The sequence below is a fragment of the Dendrobates tinctorius genome, unplaced genomic scaffold (genome assembly GCF_039654945.1).
Source record: "Dendrobates tinctorius isolate UK_male_01 unplaced genomic scaffold, ASM3965494v1 ptg000258l, whole genome shotgun sequence".
Lineage (NCBI taxonomy): Eukaryota > Metazoa > Chordata > Amphibia > Anura > Dendrobatidae > Dendrobates > Dendrobates tinctorius.
In genome coordinates, this window is record NW_027361925.1 from 6,503,166 (window position 1) to 6,523,983 (window position 20,818).

A 20,818-nucleotide genomic window follows, 5' to 3' on the forward strand; every position below is an offset into this window, starting at 1 on the left:
GGCTTGAATCTGTGACCCAACCAAACAACCTTCCCAACATAGTATAGAAGTTGTTATATTAACGTCTGCTTAGAAATATCCAAGTCACTCCTAATTTTATTTCTAATGCTTGGGTAACAAAGTCTTCTTTATTCTAAAACCAACCATTTATTATCAAGATCTCCTTGCTTCTTAAATAGGAGCTGTTACTTGCCATAAATATGTCAATGACTATTTCTACTTGATGAAATGTTGTTGTTCTCCTTATTCTGGCTATGTTTTTTTTGTTCTCGCATCTTCCCATACCTATGATATATCCAACTCTACCCTGTAAGTAAATAGCATTTTTAGCCAAGTGGGTGCAGTTCTCAAATCTTCTCTACGGGAGTATGTGTGAGGGCCATATCCAGTTGTCTAAAAGACTAGACTTACATACGGGGAATAGGATCCATATTTCAGGAACAGGGATAAATGAAAAAGAATATCAGAGTCAAAAGAACTTTCACATTTTCACGAGGAAAAAAATTACACATTAGTGGCAAGTAACAGGTCCTCTGTAAGAAGCATTCCCAGTACATGTCTTACAATCTTCTCCAGAATTCTAGTCAAAGGTCCATTTTAAGGTTTATTCTATATCCCTCTGTGTAAACATTTTCAACATCCACAGGATAGTTGCTAACTCATTGATCGGTGAGGGTCCGACCTCCGGCACCTGCACCAATAGGCCAAATGGGGAACATTTATCTCCAATGGGGAACTTTTATCCTCATTACATAATGAAGGGGCAGGTTGGATGCTCATGCCTATTCATTCTCTATGGGATACCAGAAAAAGCAAAGCGCGGTATTCAGATTGCTGTTTGAGCATACGCACTGCTACTACATTCTAAAAATTTGTATTCAGACTCAAACCGATCAATAAGTTATCACTCATCCGGTAGAGATTTAAGATTCACCAAGCAAAATTTGTCATAAAACAAAGTTACCCAGAGACAGCCTGGTTTACCCGATTGGAGGAACTATGCAGCAGCTATAGGTAAAAAAGGTTCCCAACAGGAGGACCTAATAGATCATATACACAGAGATTATCAATATAGGAAAACCTCTTTTCCGAGACAGTCCTGGTGGTAGCGTCTCATTGAAGCCTTTAATATAACACATTTTTATGCTCTTTGATTACTGACATTTGATCTTGGATAAAGAAACCTTTATTTTTCCTAATCTTAACAGTTACGTTTCCAATGGTGTTGCCAAATATGGATTTACCCAAAGCTGGGAATACCCAGTATTTGGTGCGAAGGACGATTTATGCTGAGCCATCTTTTCAAGAAGATAATGAAAAAAAAGAGATTGTGCCGAAAACATACCGTGAACGACTGAAAAAGAGTTGCAGGTACGCTACGCAGGCCTTGTACTTTACCGGAAAATTCAGGGATTTCTTTTATAACAAAAAAAGCTTTTACTATGTAACCAACAAATTATAAAAAGAACTAAAGAATTAGAATAAGTGAAAACATAGGCTTTGTTACATAAAATTAAAATATGCCAAATGTGCAAAGACAATATCTAGCGGTGTAAATGTGAAGATATCCTCTAGAATATAGGAGACAATAATAATGTAATAATGTGCTACTGACTGTGACTTTCCAACATGGCACCAACATCTGTTCAGTTTGGCACCAATAAATATTTCTTAAAGGGAGTCTTTCAGCAGGTTGTTGCTATATAATCTGAGAGCAGCATATTGTAGGGGCAGAGAGCCTGATGTGGCACTTACTTGGCTGTGTGCTGTAGTTTCAATACAATCAGTTTTTAACAGCAGTAGATCATCATTAGAGGACTAGGTGTCATGGGCAGGCCAGTCCAGCTAATCAGTGTAACCCCACCCCACCACTGATTGGCAGCCTGTTAACAGTGTGCACAGAAAGCTGCCAATCAGGGGTGTGGGCGGGGTTATACAGAGCTCTATATTCATATCACTGCTACATCTGCAGCCGAATAAACAGGATTTGTATCAAAACCATAACAAGCAGCCCAGTAAGTGACACATCCCTGGAATTAAGCTCTCTGCTCCATACATCATGCTGCTCTTAGATTGTATAGCAAAAATCTGCTGATAGATTCCCTGTAAGAATTTCAGGTTAATTAATGCCAAAATTCTGGGGGAAAAATAATTGTCATTTTTTCCCATTGTATCAGTTTCTTGTTTCTTTGATGCTGTAGAACAGGGTTCCCCAACTCCAGTCCTCAAGGCCCACCAACAGATCATGTTTTCAGGATTTCCTTTGCATTGCACATGTGATGCAATTATTACCCAAGCAATACTAAGGAAATCCTGAAAACATGATCTGTTGGTGGGCCTTGAGGACTGGAGTTGGGGAACCCTGCTGTAGAATATGACACAAATGAAAGTAGACATGTAAGATAAGAATGTAAAGAGGGAATAAAACCTATTTTCATTGAGTTAATCAATAACCCTGAAGTGACTATAAAGCGATTTCATTGGTGTTATATAGTCATCAAAGAGTAACAAACTCCAGAAAATGTTACCTTGTTCAAAACAACTAGGCCAGCACACCTTTCCACTGAGGTGGAAATGTGAACTACTGAGTACCTGAACTCAAAGTGGTAGATAACATAATCACTAAAGGACGTTGTAGAAAGTTAGGTCTAAGACTGCTAGACATCTCCTATTTCACATTTCACAATATGAACTGCACACATTAATAAATTGATTTCTTAAACCTGAAGAGACTGATGTACTAACTTTGAAAATCAATGTCACAGATGCATAATTATTTTTGAACGTTTTTCTCCCAGTTCCAACTGGACTCATAAACACTCAACTTAATATCAGGATTAAACAGTCAGTCTGTAATGGTATTTCAAACTAAGTACATCAGTTTTGTCCAGTCCAACATAATAAGATATGTACAGTCCTGCTCATCGTTATTGGCACCCATGAAGTATAAGTACATAACAAGGAAAATCTCCTGAAAAAATGAATCAAGTGAAACATTTTTTTTGTGTAAAGCATACGTGTTAAATACAAAAGAGAAAATTATAAACAATAATTTAAAACAAAAAACAATGGGAGGGAAAAATAGAAAAATCTAAAGCTTGCTGTGACACTGGTATTGGCACCATTTACATTAAATTAGTAGGGAAACACATTTGGTGGTAAATAAAAAATGAAAATCACCTGTGATTAATTGTCGGTGCCCATGTGACATGAATTAGCCAATGAATGATGACTTCAGTGTTTTAAAAAGCCACATGGTAGGCTCTGTTCCTTTGTCACAATGGTGAAGACAAAGGAGCTGTCTGAGGACATCATAACGGCTATTATTAGCAAGACTTTCAAAGGGTATAAGGCCATCTCCAAAGACCTTGGAATCCCAGTTTCAATATTGCGCGATGTTATTAAGAAGTTTGCCAAACATGGAACCATTAAGAACCTTCCTGAATATGGGGAGAGAGGAAAATTGACAAAAGATGTCTTCAAGAGTTGGTGCAAATGATGGAAAAAACACCACATCAAACATAAAAAGACCTGAAGGCTCTGGAACAGTCTGGGGTCATGGTTTCAACAAGTACCATAAGGTGCACCCTAAATCAAGCAGAATTTTATGAGTGAAAGCCAAGGAAGAGACCATTGCTGAAGAAAATTCATAAAAAGAAATGACTGATCTTTCCCAAAGAGTACATTCACAAACCACAATCCTTCTGGGAAAATGTTCCATGAAGAGATGAAATAAACCTAGAGCTTTTTTGGCAATGCAAAGCAACAGTTTGATTACAGAAGACGCAATGAAGCTTATAAAGAAATGAACACCCTACCAACAGTTAAGCATGGTGGAGGATCCATAATGCTGTGGGTTTGCTTTGCTGCATCTTGTACTGGAGGCATTGACTGTATCACACAAATCATGAAATCAGAGAATTATCAAGAGATTTTAGAGCAAAATGTCCTACACAGTGTAAGAAAACTTGGTTTGAGTCGAAGATCATGGCTCCCCCTGCAAGACAATGACCCTAATCGCACATCCAAAAGTACACAGGAATGGTTGAAAAAGAAAAAAATGGACTGTTTTAAAATGGCCATCAAGAAGTCCTCCTGACCTCAATTCCATTGAAAATCTTTGAGGTGAGATTGGATGTGCCATTGGGAAAAAGGACCCTGCAAACATTCAAGAGCTTGAACAAACTGCAAAGGAAGAGTGGGAGAAAATACCAGCTGAGATGTGCAAAAAGCTTATAGATGGCTACAAGAAATGATTGGAGGCTGTCATCAATGCCAAAGGATGGGAAACCAAGTATTAATTTGAGGGCATTTACTGCTGCACATGCTGTTTATTCTGTTTCTTCTTTGAAATTGTAACATGTAAGTAGAAAAACAATGTTTTATTATTGGATTACTTTGGAGCACTAATTAAAAAATCCCGACAATATGACTTTGGTACATTTCCATTTATTTCTGAAGATATTGTACAGTCTATGAAAAATGAAGGGTGCCAATAATGGGAGTAAATAGGGGATAATAATCTGTTCAGGTCCTACAATGTTAGCAAACATTGCATAAATAGTGGCCTTATTCCTGACTCCAAAGGACAAGGAAGACAACAAAGCATCAAGTCATCGTGTCTCAGGTGGTACGTCGTGGTGTAAACGAGCACCAGAAGGGGAATCATTTTGTGCTATAGGGCCATATTTTCTCTACATACAAAGTAACATAGTAACATAGTTAGTAAGGCCGAAAAAAGACATTTGTCCATCCAGTTCAGCCGATATTCTGTCATAATAAATCCCCAGATCTACGTCCTTCTAAAGAAACTAATATCTGTAAGATACAATATTGTTATGCTCCAGGAAGACATCCAGGCCTCTCTTGAACCCTTCGACTGAGTTCGCCATCACCACCTCCTCAGGCAGGGAATTCCAGATTCTCACTGCCCTAACTGTAAAGAATCCTCTTCTATGTTGGTGGAAAATCCTTCTCTCCTCCAGACGCAGAGAATGCCCCCTTGTGACCGTCACCTTCCTTGGTATAAACAGATCCTCGGAGAGATATTTGTGTTGTTCCCCTATATACTTATACATGGTTATATAGGGGGATGATGCCTGCACAGACCCCCGGAGCCTGCACAGCCCACCGGCAGGCCGGCACAGCCCCCCGGCAGGCCGGCACAGACCACGGGAGCCTGCACAGCTCCCCGGCAGGCCGGCACAGCTCCCCGGCAGGCCGGCACAGACCCCCGGAGCCTGCACAGACCACCGGCAGGCCGGCACAGACCCCCGGAGCCTGCACAGACCACCGGCAGGCCGGCACAGCCCCCTGGCAGGCCTGCACAGACCACCGGAGCCTGCACAGACCCCCCGGCAGGCCGGCACAGCCCCCCGAAAGGCCCGTACAGACCCCAGAGAGGCTGTACAAGGCAAAAATAGGGTTTTTCTTATTCCGATACCGGAAGTCCCATAGACTTGAATGGGACTTCCGGTATCGGAATCGGCGATACCCGATATTTTTTTTAGATCAGCCGATACAATACTTTTAAGTATCGGGCGGTATCGCTCAACACTACTAACTAGGGATTTGTACAGATTCAGTAATAATCTTTATTTTTATATAGCGCTAACATATTCCACAGCACTTTACACACAATCTAAATTCCCTATCAGTATGTCTTTTTGGAATGTGGGAGGAAACCCACGCAAACACAGGGAGAACATACAAACTCCTTGCAGATGTTGTCCTTGGTGGGATTCGAACCCAGGACTCCAGTGCTGCAAGGCTGCAGTGCTAACCACTGAGCCACCATGCTGCAGTATAATGATCTCATCAGGTGTATCCAGAACTCTTTTAATGCACCCCGTGATCCTGTTTGCCATGGCAGCTGCTGCCTGGCACTGGCTGCTCCAGGTAAGTTTATCATTAATTGGGATCCCCAAGTCCTTCTCCATGTCAGATTTACCCAGTGGTTTCCCGTTCAGTGTGTAATGGTGATATTGATTCCTTCTTCCCATGTGTATAACCTTAGATTTATCATCATTGTTAAACTGCATCTGCCACCTTTCGGCCCAAGTTCCCAACTTATCCAGATCCATCTGTAGCAGAATACTATCTTCTCTTGTATTGACTGCTTTCCATAGTTTTGTATCATCTGCAAATATCGACATTTTACTGTGCAAACCTTCTACCAGATCGTTAATAAATATGTAGAAGAGAATAGGTCCCAACACCAACCCCTGTTGGAGCTAATAAAATTTATTATAAGCCATAGCCACACATTGTGACTCATGGGCCACGATCATTCTAGCAATCTGAGACCAAGTTCACTGACTGAAATACTAAAAATGGACCAAAGTAAAAGAAAAATATAAGCCAAAAATATGCAAAAATGTAAATTATGATATTTCATAACTATACGTGTGATGTTAGTAAAAGGACTTAACTTTAATTTGTTTATCTCGTGTCTGGGTACTGAGGTGTAATTTTACATTTTGTTCTCATAGCTGTTCAGGTAGAAGAGTGCTACTGATAATTAAATCTGTTTTGCCAATTCTGGACTGGCTTCCTAAATACAGATGGAAGGAGTGGATAATCAGCGACATCATTTCGGGAGTCAGTACTGGGCTGGTATCTACTCTACAAGGTGAGTTTACACATTTATCCAGTATAACAATGTCATGGCTACTGCCAGCTGCATACAATGAAATTTAAAGCATTTAACTTGGTTTTTTTTCATAAATCAATAGTGCATGTGAAAGTTAGAAATGTTCCTAAGTACACCAAGTGAATAGCGCCGACAACGGCTGGTGAGGTGTTTTTTTCCAACGCGGTCCTGTAGGCAAGTGGTTGGTCTCTGGTATCTTCCACTGGGCCCTAGTCCTTATTGTCACAATCCATTTTTGGATCTGTGGCAGATCTGGCTTCTCAGATTAAAGCTTTTTCCTTTCTGTCCATCGGGTGTTAATGTCAGTTTTTTCCCCCCACTGGCCTGCTGGTGTAATTGCATTGCTGCTGGGTTTGCTGATCTTGGTGGTGACCACTCCCACCATCCTTCAAGAGGTCGCCTGATGCATCAGCTGACTGTCGGTGTTAGAGGATTCTACTGTGACCATGTCTAGATGAAGGAGCAGGCTGGGTGCAGTGGTGCTTTGCTGAGTTCCCTGATCTGGTGCCTTTATCCTGCTGTGCTGTGCTTAGCAGCAGAAAGCTAAGTGTTGCATTTTATATTATGTTGTCCCTTTTGGTATCTGTCTGTCCATTCCTTTTGTTCTGTTAGTGCAGCAGTGGGAGCAGTGCTCTCACCTGCCAGTTCCCTACTTAGGGAAAAGAGCAGGGCAAATGAGGGATTAGGTATCCTTCTCGGATACAGGGTGAAAGAACCCATATAGGGATGATAGTTAGATCAGGGCACATACTCAGGTGATTGCAGCAGGTGTCCATTCCCCCGTTCCCTATCGACAGGGCCCATCGTTGTTATAGTTTCCCTGGTGTTCCCTTGTGTGTTGTGCTGTTTGGTGGCCGACCAACCATTGGGTCGTGTCACACTAGGTCAGTCACTCCGTGACACATATACTGCAGTGACTAACAAGGTTATAACACAAAAGGTCCCAAATTTTTTACTAAGGACAAAAACCCAAAAGTACATTAGAACAACAGAGAAGGGGTGAGTCTATAAGCTACCACCAAAGAGTATAATCCTTTAAAATTGAATTTTATTAAATCATTCACTAAAATTAGATAGGTTATAACAAATTGCTGGACACCAGTTTAACAGTGACAGGAGTTACCAGTAAAATACAAAAATGCAGAGAATATCAACAGAGCCAGATAAGTACACCTCCATATACAACAATACAATAGATCAATTTAGCAGCAAAATTTGAAAAAAGTGCAGTGTGCAAAAAATGTATCAGTCATAATATAACAAACGTGATCAAATACCTGAAACAAAACCTCTAATAATATAATAAGTTGCCATAGTGACAAAAGGATAAGAATACTATTTAACTAGAGATTTGCTTATACAAGGGAAACCATAGTGGGGTGTGCAAACATCATAAAATAAAGTGGCAAGTGCTAAGTGCTGGTTGCAAAAAAGGTGCTAATCTCTGTTCAATAGTGAGTGTAAAACCTACTATGGGTTGAATAATACAATCAAGCCTGTAGGAGACACTTACTGGTTGTATATGGTAACTGCAATGACCCTGCCGCCCCAATGCACGTTTCGTAATAGACTTCTTCAGGAGGTGATAATTATGATTTAAAAAGAGGAAACACAGTAGTTTGACAATAACTGGCTTCACCCATCCAACTAACCATGAGTGGAGAAAAAGATTTAGTGTTATTCATATTCTCTGAAAAAAGGCCAAGAAAGCAAAAATTTTGCCGGGGTATGCAAACTTTTGAGCACAACCGTATATGGGATCGTGGATATGTATGATGGGTATGTGGGCACGGGACTATGGGATGGAGGATGTGTGATGGGTATATGGGCACGGGACTATGGGATCGTGGATATGTATGATGGGTATATGGGCATGGGACTATGGGATGGAGGATGTGTGATGGGTATATGGGCATGGGACTATGGGATGGAGGATGTGTGATGGGTATATGGGCATGGGACTATGGGATGGAGGATGTGTGATGGGTATATGGGCACGGGACTATGGGATGTAGGATATGTATGATGGGTATATGGGCACGGGACTATGGGATCGTGGATATGTATGATGGGTATGTGGGCACGGGACTATGGGATGGAGGATGTGTGATGGGTATATGGGCACGGGACTATGGGATCGTGGATATGTATGATGGGTATATGGGCATGGGACTATGGGATGGAGGATGTGTGATGGGTATATGGGCATGGGACTATGGGATGGAGGATGTGTGATGGGTATATGGGCATGGGACTATGGGATGGAGGATGTGTGATGGGTATATGGGCACGGGACTATGGGATGTAGGATATGTATGATGGGTATATGGGCACGGGACTATGGGATCGTGGATATGTATGATGGGTATATGGGCACGGGACTATGGGATGGAGGATAATTATAATTTTCTATAACTTACCACAGTTAGTTACTATGCCCGGGCATTGCTGGGCTCTTCAGCTAGTACTGTAATAAATGTAGATTGCTCAGGTTGTAGGTGTAGAGTTCACATTATAACGATGTGATCCTGGAAAATTACTTACGGACACCACAGTGTTTCATGGTAGAAAGATTTGGCAAAAACAGGAGTTTATGAACTAAAAGCAAGCTTGGTTATCATCCTCCACCCTGTTTTACCACTCATTAAAAGAACCTACATCATGATAAAGCAGATGAGCAGTAGATGATCTGCATTTGCGATTCCAAGTGTTGTAATAAAATAAGAGTAAACTTTTATTATTTAGTCCTTATTTCACCTGTGCATCTGTTTGGCATTTCTACCAGACATTTTTTTAGGTCAACCAGACTCCAAATATAACACTTGTCACAAAAATGACTGGAATGTTGTCACTTTAGTAATAGAATGACTATTGAAAAACACTGGCTGATGACAAATGCACATATAGCAGGATGCAGCAGGCCTCCACTAATAAAGGCAAGAGGCAGCACAGGTGCAAACTACTGATAAAACAACCACCCCACACCTACCAGACCATGGTGGGGTTGGCTGCCTAGTAGGAAAAATGCACATAGATAAGGCTTGCATAGGACATGTAAGTGTGATGCAAAGTGTCTGGCTTGCAACCTATTAATGACGTCCATAGTATTAGTATCAGTAGTTTGCACCTGTGCTGCCCCTTGCCTTTATTAGTGGAGGTGGAGGCCTGCTGCATCCTGCTATATGTGCATTTGTCATCAGACAGGGTTGTGGGAAGGCCATATCTTGTGGTATGAGTTTTTTTGAATTTTTTCTATGTTAGCTGTTTTGATATAAGTGTTAGGACTCGCAAATATGAGGAGCCGTGATGAGGCTTGCAGGCTTTATCTATTTTGGCCAAAATACTAACCAATACCTCATTTAATGTACTCATTTTATGCATTCCTTTTTTGCACTTATCATATCAGTTTTTGCAGGATGCAGCCGGGCCTCTTTCTGTTGGCTTGGTCTATTGGGGCATCTGTCACTGTGTGTTGCATATTATAGTGCTGGAGCAGCCCGCCTGATAATACTATGGGGGTCATTAATAGGTTGCAAGCCGGACACTTTGCATCACACTTGCCTGTGTGATTGGCGTCCTAAGCAAGCCATATCTATGTGCATTTTTTCTACTAGGCAGCCAACACCTCCATAGTCTGGTAGGTGTGGGTTGTTTTTATCAGTAGTTTGCACCTGTGCTGCCCCTTGCCTTTATTAGTGGAGGCCTGCTGCATCCTGCTATATGTGCATTTGTCATCAGACAGGGTTTTGGGAAAGCCATATCTTGTGGTATGAGTTTTTCTGAAGGTATTTTGCAGTCAAGCAGGGAGTTCTGATTTGCCTCTCCAGCACTCCTACGAGCAGCTGTGACTGAAATTTTTCTTGGTCTTCCATATCATATCTTGACATCCACTGTTCCTGTTAACTGCTATTTCTAAATTACATTTAGGGCAATTTGAAAACACTTTGCTAACTTCATTTTCAGACTGCTAGGGAGCTGCTTAGAAGAACCCATTGCCAAACTTTTGCATCAGCCCATCTTCCTTCTTGTAATTTTTAAAATGTAAGAAATGACTCTCCCTGTGTGTGTGTAAATATATACACAAGTTGGTTTGGCTTGATGGGCACTTTTTGCGTACCATACGGTCAAGCTACTCCCATAACAGCTCAATTGGGTTGAGATCTTTTGACTGCGCTGGCCACTCCATTACAGATAGAATACCAGCTGCCTACTTCTTCCCTAAATAGTTCTTGCATAAATTGGAGGTGTGCTTTGGGTCATTGTCTTGTTGTAGGATGAAATTGGCTCCAATCAAGCACTGTCCACAGGGTATATCATGGTGTTGCGAAATTGAATGATAGCCTTCCTTTTTCAATATCCCTTTTACCTTGCACAAATCTCCCACTTTACCAGAACCAAAGCAACCCCAGACCATCACATTACCTCCACCATGCTTGACAGATGGCGTCAGGTACTCTTATAGCATCTTTTCAGTTGTTCTGTGTCTCACAAATGTTCTGTGTGATCCAAACATCTCAAACTTGGATTCGTCTGTCCATAACACTTTTTTCCAATCTTCCTCTGTCCAATGTCTGTGTTCTTTTGCCTATATTAATCTTTTCCTTTTATTAGCCAGTCTCAGATATGGCTTTTTCTTTGCCACTCTACCCTGAAGGCCAGTATCCCAGAGTCACCTTTTCACTGTAGACGTTGACACTGGCGTTTTGCGTGTACTATTTAATGAAACTGCCAGTTGAGGACCTGTGAGGCGTTGATTTCTCAAACTACAGATTCTAATGTATTGTCTTGTTGCTCAGATGTGCAGCGGGGCCTCCCACTTCTCTTTCTACTCTGGTTAGAGCCTGTTTGTACTCTCCTCTGAAGGGAGTAGTGCACATTGTTGTAGGAAATCTTCAATTTCTTGGCAATCTCTCGCATGGAATAGCCTTCATTTCTAAGAACAAGAATAGACTGTTGAGTTTCACATGAAAGTTCTTTTTTTCTGGCCATTTTGAGAATCTAATGGAACCAACAAATGTAATGCTCCAGATTATCAACTAGCTCAAAGGAAGGTCAGGTTTATAGCTTCTCTAATCAGCCAAACTGTTTGCATCTGTTCTAACATACTTGCACAAGGGTTTTCAAGGGTATTCTAACCATCCATTAGCCTTCTTACACAGTTAGCAAACACAAAGTATCATAAGAACACTGGAGTGACGGCTGTTGAATATATTGCATTACAAACCAGACATTTGCAGCTAGAATAGTCATTTACCACATTAACAATGTATAGAGTGTGTTTCTGAATCTTTTAATTTTAGTTTCATTGGAAAAAATGGCTTTTCTTTCTTAAATACGGAAATTTCTAAGTGACCCTAAACGTTTGAATGGTAGTGTGTATATACAGTGCATTGCGAAAGTATTTGGCTCCCTGGAACTTTTCAACCTTTTCCCACATATCATGCTTCAAAGATAAAGACACCAAATGTAAATTTTTTGGTGAAGAATCAACAAGTGGAACACAATTGTGAAACTGAACGAAATTTATTTGGTTATTTTAAATTTTTGTGGAAATTCAAAAATTGAAAAGTGGGGCGTGCAATATTATTCGGCCCCTTTAACTTAGTACTTTGTTGCGCCACCTTTTGCTGCAATTACAGCAAATATTGGACAAAGATAACACAGGTAAATACCAAATGCAGTTTTTAAATGAAGGTCTTTAATATAAAGGGAAAAGAAATCGATACCTACAGGGACCAGTGTGAAGTCCTACCCTTAATCCGATTGAGATGCATGACCATAAAAAAGGCGGTTTGTGGTCAGAAAACCTTTCATTGTGGCTGAATTACAACTATACTGCAAAAATTAGTTGGCCAAAATTCCTCCAGAGCGTTGGCAAAGACTCATTACCAGTTATTGCAAATGCTTGATCGCAGTTGTTGCTGCTAAGAGTGGCCCAATGTTAGGGTTCTAGGTAGAAACCCGAGAGTGGACCCTCTGGGTCGTGGCTCCAGAGCCCCCGAGGGCGAGCGGCCCAGGTGATGACCACCCCCTATACAGGGAGTGTTAGGGGCAGGCCCAAAGGGGATGGGACCACGACAGCCGGAACCAAAGGGACGACCCGGGGAGTATACAGAAGAGCAGATCAGAGAATGAGAGGGTATATGAGGAATTGAGTGAACCCGGGACGGGAGGAGACAGGCTGTGGAAACCTGGCAGGATCAGGACGGAGCCGGGACCAAAAGCTGGAATGGAAGGACACAAGGAGATTAGGAGACACTGACCTAGGGGTTCGGACAGAACACCAGATAGGGGAAGGAAGCGAATTATGCCGGAGACAGACAGTTACTGAGACAGAGGACCAGGCGGGGAACAGGCACCAGGGAATACAGGATGGCGAAACAGAGGACCCGGGGAGAGAAGTAGGAGGACAGAACGAAGAGGAAGGCAACTGCAGGGAGAACTGGAGAAAGATCCCAGACGGAAAACCGGGCAGAGAGCAGAGCGCAGCAGGGGGTGCGCAGGGACCTGAGAGTCGGGGGTGACGCTGCGCAGGAACGCTAAGCGCCACGGATCATGACAAACAGGCATCTTACCTGTCAAGACGCCACTCAGAAATACCCGGTGGGCGCCGCCATGATGGGGCGGAGCCACCGGGTCACGTGCTCCCAGGATGCCCAGCGGTCGGTGACAGGCGAGCGCGCATGCGCGGGCCTCTGACGCGCCGTGACCCTGCAAAGCCAGACAGGGGACGGCGCGAGACTGAAGAGGGAGGGAGGAGGACCCCGGGTGAGCGTCGGGGAGAGTAACATCCAACCAGTTATTAGGTTCAGGGGGCAATCACTTTTTCACACAGGGCCCTGTAGGTTTGGATTTCTTTTTCCCTTAATAATAAAGACCTTCATTTAAAAACTGCATTTTGTATTTAATTTTGTTTTCTTTGTCTAATATTTAAATTTGTTTGGTGATCAGAAACATTTAAGTGTGACAAACATGCAAAAGAATAGAAAATTAGGAAGGGGCAAACACTTGTTCACACAACTGTATATAAATATATTTAAAATACAAAGGAAATGTGTCATCTTTAACTCTAAGATCATTTCATCTTCAACTTGCTTAAACGGAACCTGTCAAGTCCCCTGTGCTCCCAGAACCACCAGGAGTTGTGTATGCATATATAAATACCCTGCCTAACAGACCCTTTATTATATTACAAACTTAGATTTTTAGAAAAAGTATTTATAAAGTCTGTTTATGATATGTATATGCGGCCTTTGACTACTCGATGAGCATCAGTGTTCGCAGACTAGTCATCCTCACTGAGATATTATGACTACCATGTGAACTTGATAACATAACTTACAAACATCTACGTCATAGCAAGCGCTATACTTACCTCGTGCAGAAGACTTCCGTTCATGCGCAGTGCACCTCTCCGAATCCAGGACATGTACACCCAGCTTCAGATGATCAATGACACGAGGGGAGGAAGCTGCGCGCATGCGCGATGTAAGCATAGTGCTTGTGATGACGCTGGGCATGCTAACATCTAAGTGGGCCGACTAGTCTGAAGACACTTATGCCCCATCGACTAGTCAATGTCCTCATTTACATATCATCATAAACGGACTTTGGCTGGGAATTTACATATGCAAAACCAACTCCTGGTGGTTGTGGGGTTATGGGGGACCTGACAGGTTCCCTTTAACTGTTCGCAATAACAGTAATTTTGACCAGGGGTGCCCAAACTTTTACATACCACTTTCTATTAAATTAATACTGCCGGTAACTTCTATCTATAAGAAATCAAAGAATTCCATGATGTCTCCACTTGGAAGCTTAAAGAGGTTGGCCACTACTTTACATGCCCCTTTCATGTGAACTATCTACTATAGATAAGCACTTCACTAAATACTTTGCTTTTGCTTTTTTAAATCCTGCTGTAACCTAAGCTGCTCTTTTTTTGGTCACATGATCTCTGGCTGACCATTCCCTGAATTCCTGTGATGTCATGTCAGATTCTCCTTCCCTTCCAGACTCTGGAAGCTGACAGGTGGGCATGGCTTAATTCAGCAGAGCTCACACTGCTCCTGTGCATGCTGCTGCAGACACAACCCTCCCTGAAGACGCAGCTCTCCCTTGTATCCAAATGTATACAGTAAAGTTTATATATATATGCACACACTGCTGTATACCCCGTGCAATGTATGTATTCCCTCTATAATGTGAATACAGTCATATCTCTTATCTTTCGCTCCCATCAATCAGTGAGAGGGAGAAGTGATAATCGTTATTACCAGGCTGCTGTTCGGGAGCTTTGTGCATTATTCTATTCCTAGTACCAGTGCCTGGCCATCTGGCAATTCTGGCAAATGCCAGAAGGGCCTGTCTGATCATGGGCCACCTTGTCTGCTATGTTGTTAACAGAATCAGCATTCTCCAGACACTCATACTATTAAGAGTTGTGACAGAGGTATTATTAGAAATATTGGTCTTGTAGTAAATCTTGCTTTCCTCCGTGCAGGGTAATATTAGTAATATATCCCTATCTGGTACTTGGAGACGGGCACAGCATGGGCCTGTGTGATTTCAAATTCCAGGGCTGAATTTCAGCCCCAGTCCGTACCTGACAAGTGCCATGTACCATGTGCTAGTGGGAGTCCAGTGAGAGGGGTTTAGGTGGAGTTAGAGGGGGTGTACTCACTGTGGTCTGGCACCCCAGCAGAAGGGAAAGTGAGAAATGTAGTCAGATGGGAGCAGAGGAATCTTAGGAGGAGGTGATGGCTGAGAAAGCATAGCTGCTACCAGGTCACAGGTAGTGAAGCAGAAAAGTACAAAACAACATGAAAGGTCGTAGAAAAGGTACATGGTTATATTTAGGGGCATAATTCTTAAGCATTTATGGCAAAAACAGTAACTGACCTAGCGTAGAACCTCTCTGTGTGACAGAGAAGTGTACATCATAAAGACAAGCTTCAAGCCAATCTTCACTGGGTCATCAAGCAATAAAGTAAGGAATACATGGTATATATAGTATGTAGTAAAAAGATAGTTATCCTTTAAAGCATATCTCCAATATACCTTTTATTCTGCATAAATAAATAGTAATTGTGAACATACTTGCAAACAGCCCTGCTTTTGTTGGAACAATCCCATAAACAGACAACAATAGGGGCAGTATTTTATGCCAGCCCTACCCGAAAGTGTGCATTTTGGGGGGCTTCCCACCATTTGGAGAGCTATCCAATGGAACACACAGCACAGCTCTTAGATCTCACCAAGAAGAGTCTGCCCATTAAGCAATGGTCCAGTGGTAGCTAAGCTCCTAGGGACAGCTTGCTTTTGTGTTAGTTTATATTCGTCCGCACAATTTGTCCAAAATGTAGAAACATAAAGATTTCAGAATATCAAATAACAACAATACCAAAGAGACAAAGTCTAGGGGAAAAAAAGGCCCATATTCAAGATTTAAAAAAAAATCATTTTTATTGGAAAATTTCATTAAAAAGTAAGTTTGTATCAATAGTAAGTATCAAGCAAGGATACTAATCTGTAGCAAGTTACAGTAGACAGAATCTAGGCATAATGGTATATACTCCACAGAGACAACGGAATAATATCTCAGTATAGCTATGTAAGGGTAGAAGAGCTAGATCAAACCAGCGTTAGATATTTTAACAGAAAAAATATATACCGTAGGTTAGGGATAAATGAATCCAAAAATAATTTTTAAAGTGCAAGTGCCTTTTAGTGTTATCATAGATTCCTATTGCTGTAAATACAGTTGTATGGTATTGATCTAGTCAAAAGAACCTAAACTAACAGTAAAGAAAAAAATTGAAAAAAGAGTGCCATTCAAAGGGGAGTATGTAGATCTCTAAATACCTGAAGTGCATTTGCTATTTGTACCTATATCTTACAGAGCTCCATTTTTTTGATCAGAATACACATCAAATGTCAATAGTACACAGAAAGGCACACCAAGGACTAAGTACATGGTCTCCATAAAGTGTATAGAAAGCATACTCACAGAAAGTTCAGTGGCACGTCTTTGAATGTAACAGTTACCACCCCGACAGCGCCGTTTCGCATAATGCTTTATCCAAAAGTATATATGCTGGACATTACATCCTATACACCATCCTATACACTATATACCATCCTACCCGCGCCCTCCGTTCTGCTGATGACCTGAGGTTAGCATCCTCAATAATCAGAACCTCCCACTCCCTTCTTCAAGACTATACACGTGCTGCGCCAATTCTTTGGAATGCACTTCCCAGGTCAATACGATTAGTCCCCAATCCCCACAATTTTAAGCATGCCCTGAAGACGCATTTATTCAGACTGACATATCACCTCAACACATTAACCTAATCTATCCCTATGTGGCACAGCCAAAAGTTTTTTACCATAACCAGGTTCCCCGCATCATGTTCCCACATGATTGACTTAGGAAAGTCTGACTGACGGCTTCACTGTAATGACCCCTCCCAAAACCCACACTTACCCCTTCTTAACTTAAATAAGACACGACTGCGTGACATTGGATGTAAAAAGCCACAGCAGCCCCGTTTATTAACACCAAACAAGCAATAACATTTTATCCATAAACGTAGAAATATTCCATAAACATAACCACCAGCAAAGGAGGGGGGGTAAATGAAGAGTCCATTGTACATGATTGCAACACCAGCTCCACCACGTGCCCTCAGCCGCACCACACCGGCTCGAGGACACCCAGCCGAGTGTTGCAAAACCCATTGTACATGATTGCAACACCAGCTCCACCACGTGCCCTCAGCCGCACCACACCGGCTTGAGGACACCCAGCCGAGTGTTGCCCAACCAATGTCCTGCTGGGACCCAGCCCAGCAGGGACCCACGTTAACATGCCCCGCTGTGACCGAGCACAGCAGGGTCCCACGTTAACATGTCCCGCTGTGACCCAGCACAGCTGGGACCCACCTTAACCAAGTATACCATTGCACCACCAGGGGTAACCCGCTCCTGCACTGGGTTCACCCCCCCGCTCTTTGTGCAATCCACCGACTTCAAATACCCCCCTCCTTTCCGCCGACTGCTGCGACAACGTCAAACCTCTTCTTCTCTTCACCATGTCGATCTCCAGAAGATCCTAAAATTAGGGCGGGAGGGCGGGACGATTCCGGATGTCTGCAAGGTAAGGAATGACCATCCCCCCACAGTTCTGCCCTATATATCCATCCCACTACTGACCACTCCCTGCCAACTCACATTGCACAATAAGCCCCATAGCTCCAACCCACACCTTCCCCACAAGCACAAAGCACTACTGACCACTCCCTGCCAACTCACATTGCACCATAAGCCCCATAGCTCCAACCCACACCTTCCCCACAAACACAAAAGCACTACACCTTACCCTTCACTAACCCTCAGGCCTAGCATCCCTCCTTAGTCATGTGCGCCCTCCCTGTAGCCCCTTTGGGGCAGGCGTCCGGGCTTGCCTTGACTTAGGAAAGTCTGACTGACGGCTTCACTGTAATGACCCCTCCCAAAACCCACACTTACCCCTTCTTAACTTAAATAAGACACGACTGCGTGACATTGGATGTAAAAGGCCACAGCAGCCCCGTTTATTAACACCAAACAAGCAATAACATTTTATCCATAAACGTAGAAATATTCCATAAACATAACCACCAGCAAAAGGAGGGGGTAAATGAAGAGTCCATTGTACATGATTGCAACACCAGCTCCACCACGTGCCCTCAGCCGCACCACACCGGCTCGAGGACACCCAGCCGAGTGTTGCAAAACCCATTGTACATGATTGCAACACCAGCTCCACCACGTGCCCTCAGCCGCACCACACCGGCTCGAGGACACCCAGCCGAGTGTTGCCCAACCAATGTCCTGCTGGGACCCAGCCCAGCAGGGACCCACGTTAACATGCCCCGCTGTGACCGAGCACAGCAGGGTCCCACGTTAACATGTCCCGCTGTGACCCAGCACAGCTGGGACCCACCTTAACCAAGTATACCATTGCACCACCAGGGGTAACCCGCTCCTGCACTGGGTTCACCCCCCCGCTCTTTGTGCAATCCACCGACTTCAAATACCCCCCTCCTTTCCGCCACCGCGAGCACGTATGACACCTTGTACGTGCGATTACCACCACCAAAAACCCAACCCGAGCCGACTCTGCGGCTCGAGTAACCAATGTTTCTGTACCAAGACCAATCAATCAAAACTGATCCCCATTAGACCTCACAATGCCAACCTACACCAAAATACCAGTACAACAAGGTCAGCCACACCCAAGACCTGCAACTAGCCAACCGCATCGTCCAATCCTATGCACCGCCTGCGCGACCAGTCCCCAACCTGAGCCGCCGCCTCTGCCTCGTTGAGACCGCAACATTGCAGGCGCCTCCGAAAATTATACTTCACCTAATAATTAATCAAAGCCAACCATTATTGCCGTGAACAAAAGAACCTACATTGGTTCCCCAAACCTCCGATAGATTCTTGAAAATGTGCCCAGTAAAACCCACTATGTAGTCATTCCAAACAGGAGCCCCTATGGACACCAACATGAGCACGGCTCCCAGGCAGAAAATTGCACTCCACCTGATAATAATCAAAGCCAACCATTATAGACGTAACAACAGAACCTACACTGGTTCCCCAACCTCCGACAGATTCTTGAAAAACGTGCCCCACTATATAGTCATGAACAACAACACGAGCATGGCTCCCAGGCAGGAGCATTCAGGCCCGATGTCTCAGATCAAACTCCTTGACGCCCCAGCGACCAAGTCTCCACCACACACGTGCAGTACCAAAACGTTGTTGGTCCCGTCAACCCTGCGTGATAGCATCTATCTTAAAATATCCACCCAACTAGAAAACATAAACCAATCCACCCCGTAATCACCACGACCCGGAACGAATTAATTGTGTGCATCACCCGTGCACTTCGAACCCAGAATCACAACACTATTGTTGCCACCCTCTTACCAAAAGTGAGATGTACTCCGCACCCATTCCCCGCTGAACTGCGGATTCGACACTACTCACAAAAGAAAGAAAAGCGACTCCACACCACCTGAAGTCCAGGAAAACTCAGACACACATCACGTCTCCCGAAAACCCCAGACACCATAAACCAGGGCCATCCGTCAAAACATTGCACTCACCGGTGCCCGATGCTTGTCCACCACTCAGCCTTAAAGCACCGCAAAAAGCACCCCCAAACGGAGCACAGCCCCAGATGATTACCAGGTCCTTAGAATCATTAAAAGTCAATGCACATCGCACTAGCTTCCCCTGCCACAGCGTACCACCAGCCCAACATTAATGAAAGTAATGTTATAGCTGCAACCTGCTAACCCACTACCTAAAGTACACCTCCCCCGCAGCATCGCTGCACCACAACCGTGTCCCCATAATACCAGCCGGTCCTGACAAGTGCGCATAACGGAATAAATGGCATAGCCATGTATTGCCGGACGGGCTACACCCACGCGGGAGACCATTCACACGGCCATCGAAGCAACATGTCCTGCCTCATGCTCTATACAGAATTCCTGACAAATGGAACAACACCCGCTGGATAAACAAACCGTTCACCAACCAGGACCCCCGAGACCAGTAAAGCACACGCTGGGTTACCCAACTCAAATGTTGCATCATCCTTGCGCAACACTTCACCCTGGCCCCCCCGTCCGGGGTCACCCAAAAAGAAAAGACTCTAAGGAGAGCTGTATACCCAGAAGGCAAAGCAGGACCAGCTGCACCCACAATAAACCTCCTAGCCCATTGTAACGAAAAACTATCCACTCTGTATAATAAACTCCTACGTAGCTACAATCAACGGCTGTAACAAATACCACCCGATACAGTCTGCCAAAAGCTCAATCGGCAACCCTAAAGAACCGCAGTGAGAACCCACCAGTCCTTACGTACAAAAGTTGTTAAAACTGCCCCAGGGCAGCCACGACCAGCAAATTACCGTAAGAACGCCATATGACTGCAGATCATGCAAAAACCCCCAGTGGATCGTAGCCCCACGTATTCAATAACCAAAATCAACCCCCCAAAACAGCAGCGCGATATACACGGGAACCTAATAACGACCCCCGACCTGACACGATGTACTCGTTAACCTAACCTGACTTAGACATAGGGCCCCAGGTGAAT

The 20,818-nt window shown here is 43.6% G+C and overlaps 1 protein-coding gene across 1 annotated transcript in view; it reads left to right on the top strand.

The window, feature by feature from the left end:
* Positions 1 to 1,219: 1,219 nt before the first annotated feature.
* LOC141069338 (pendrin-like) overlaps positions 1,220 to 20,818 on the top strand; it is a 195,878-nt gene continuing 176,279 nt past the window's right edge. Inside the window, exons 1-2 of the mRNA XM_073558816.1 lie at positions 1,220 to 1,371; positions 6,492 to 6,631. Of these exons, the coding sequence (XP_073414917.1) occupies positions 1,220 to 1,371; positions 6,492 to 6,631 (292 nt within the window). The remainder of the gene's footprint in view (positions 1,372 to 6,491; positions 6,632 to 20,818) is intronic.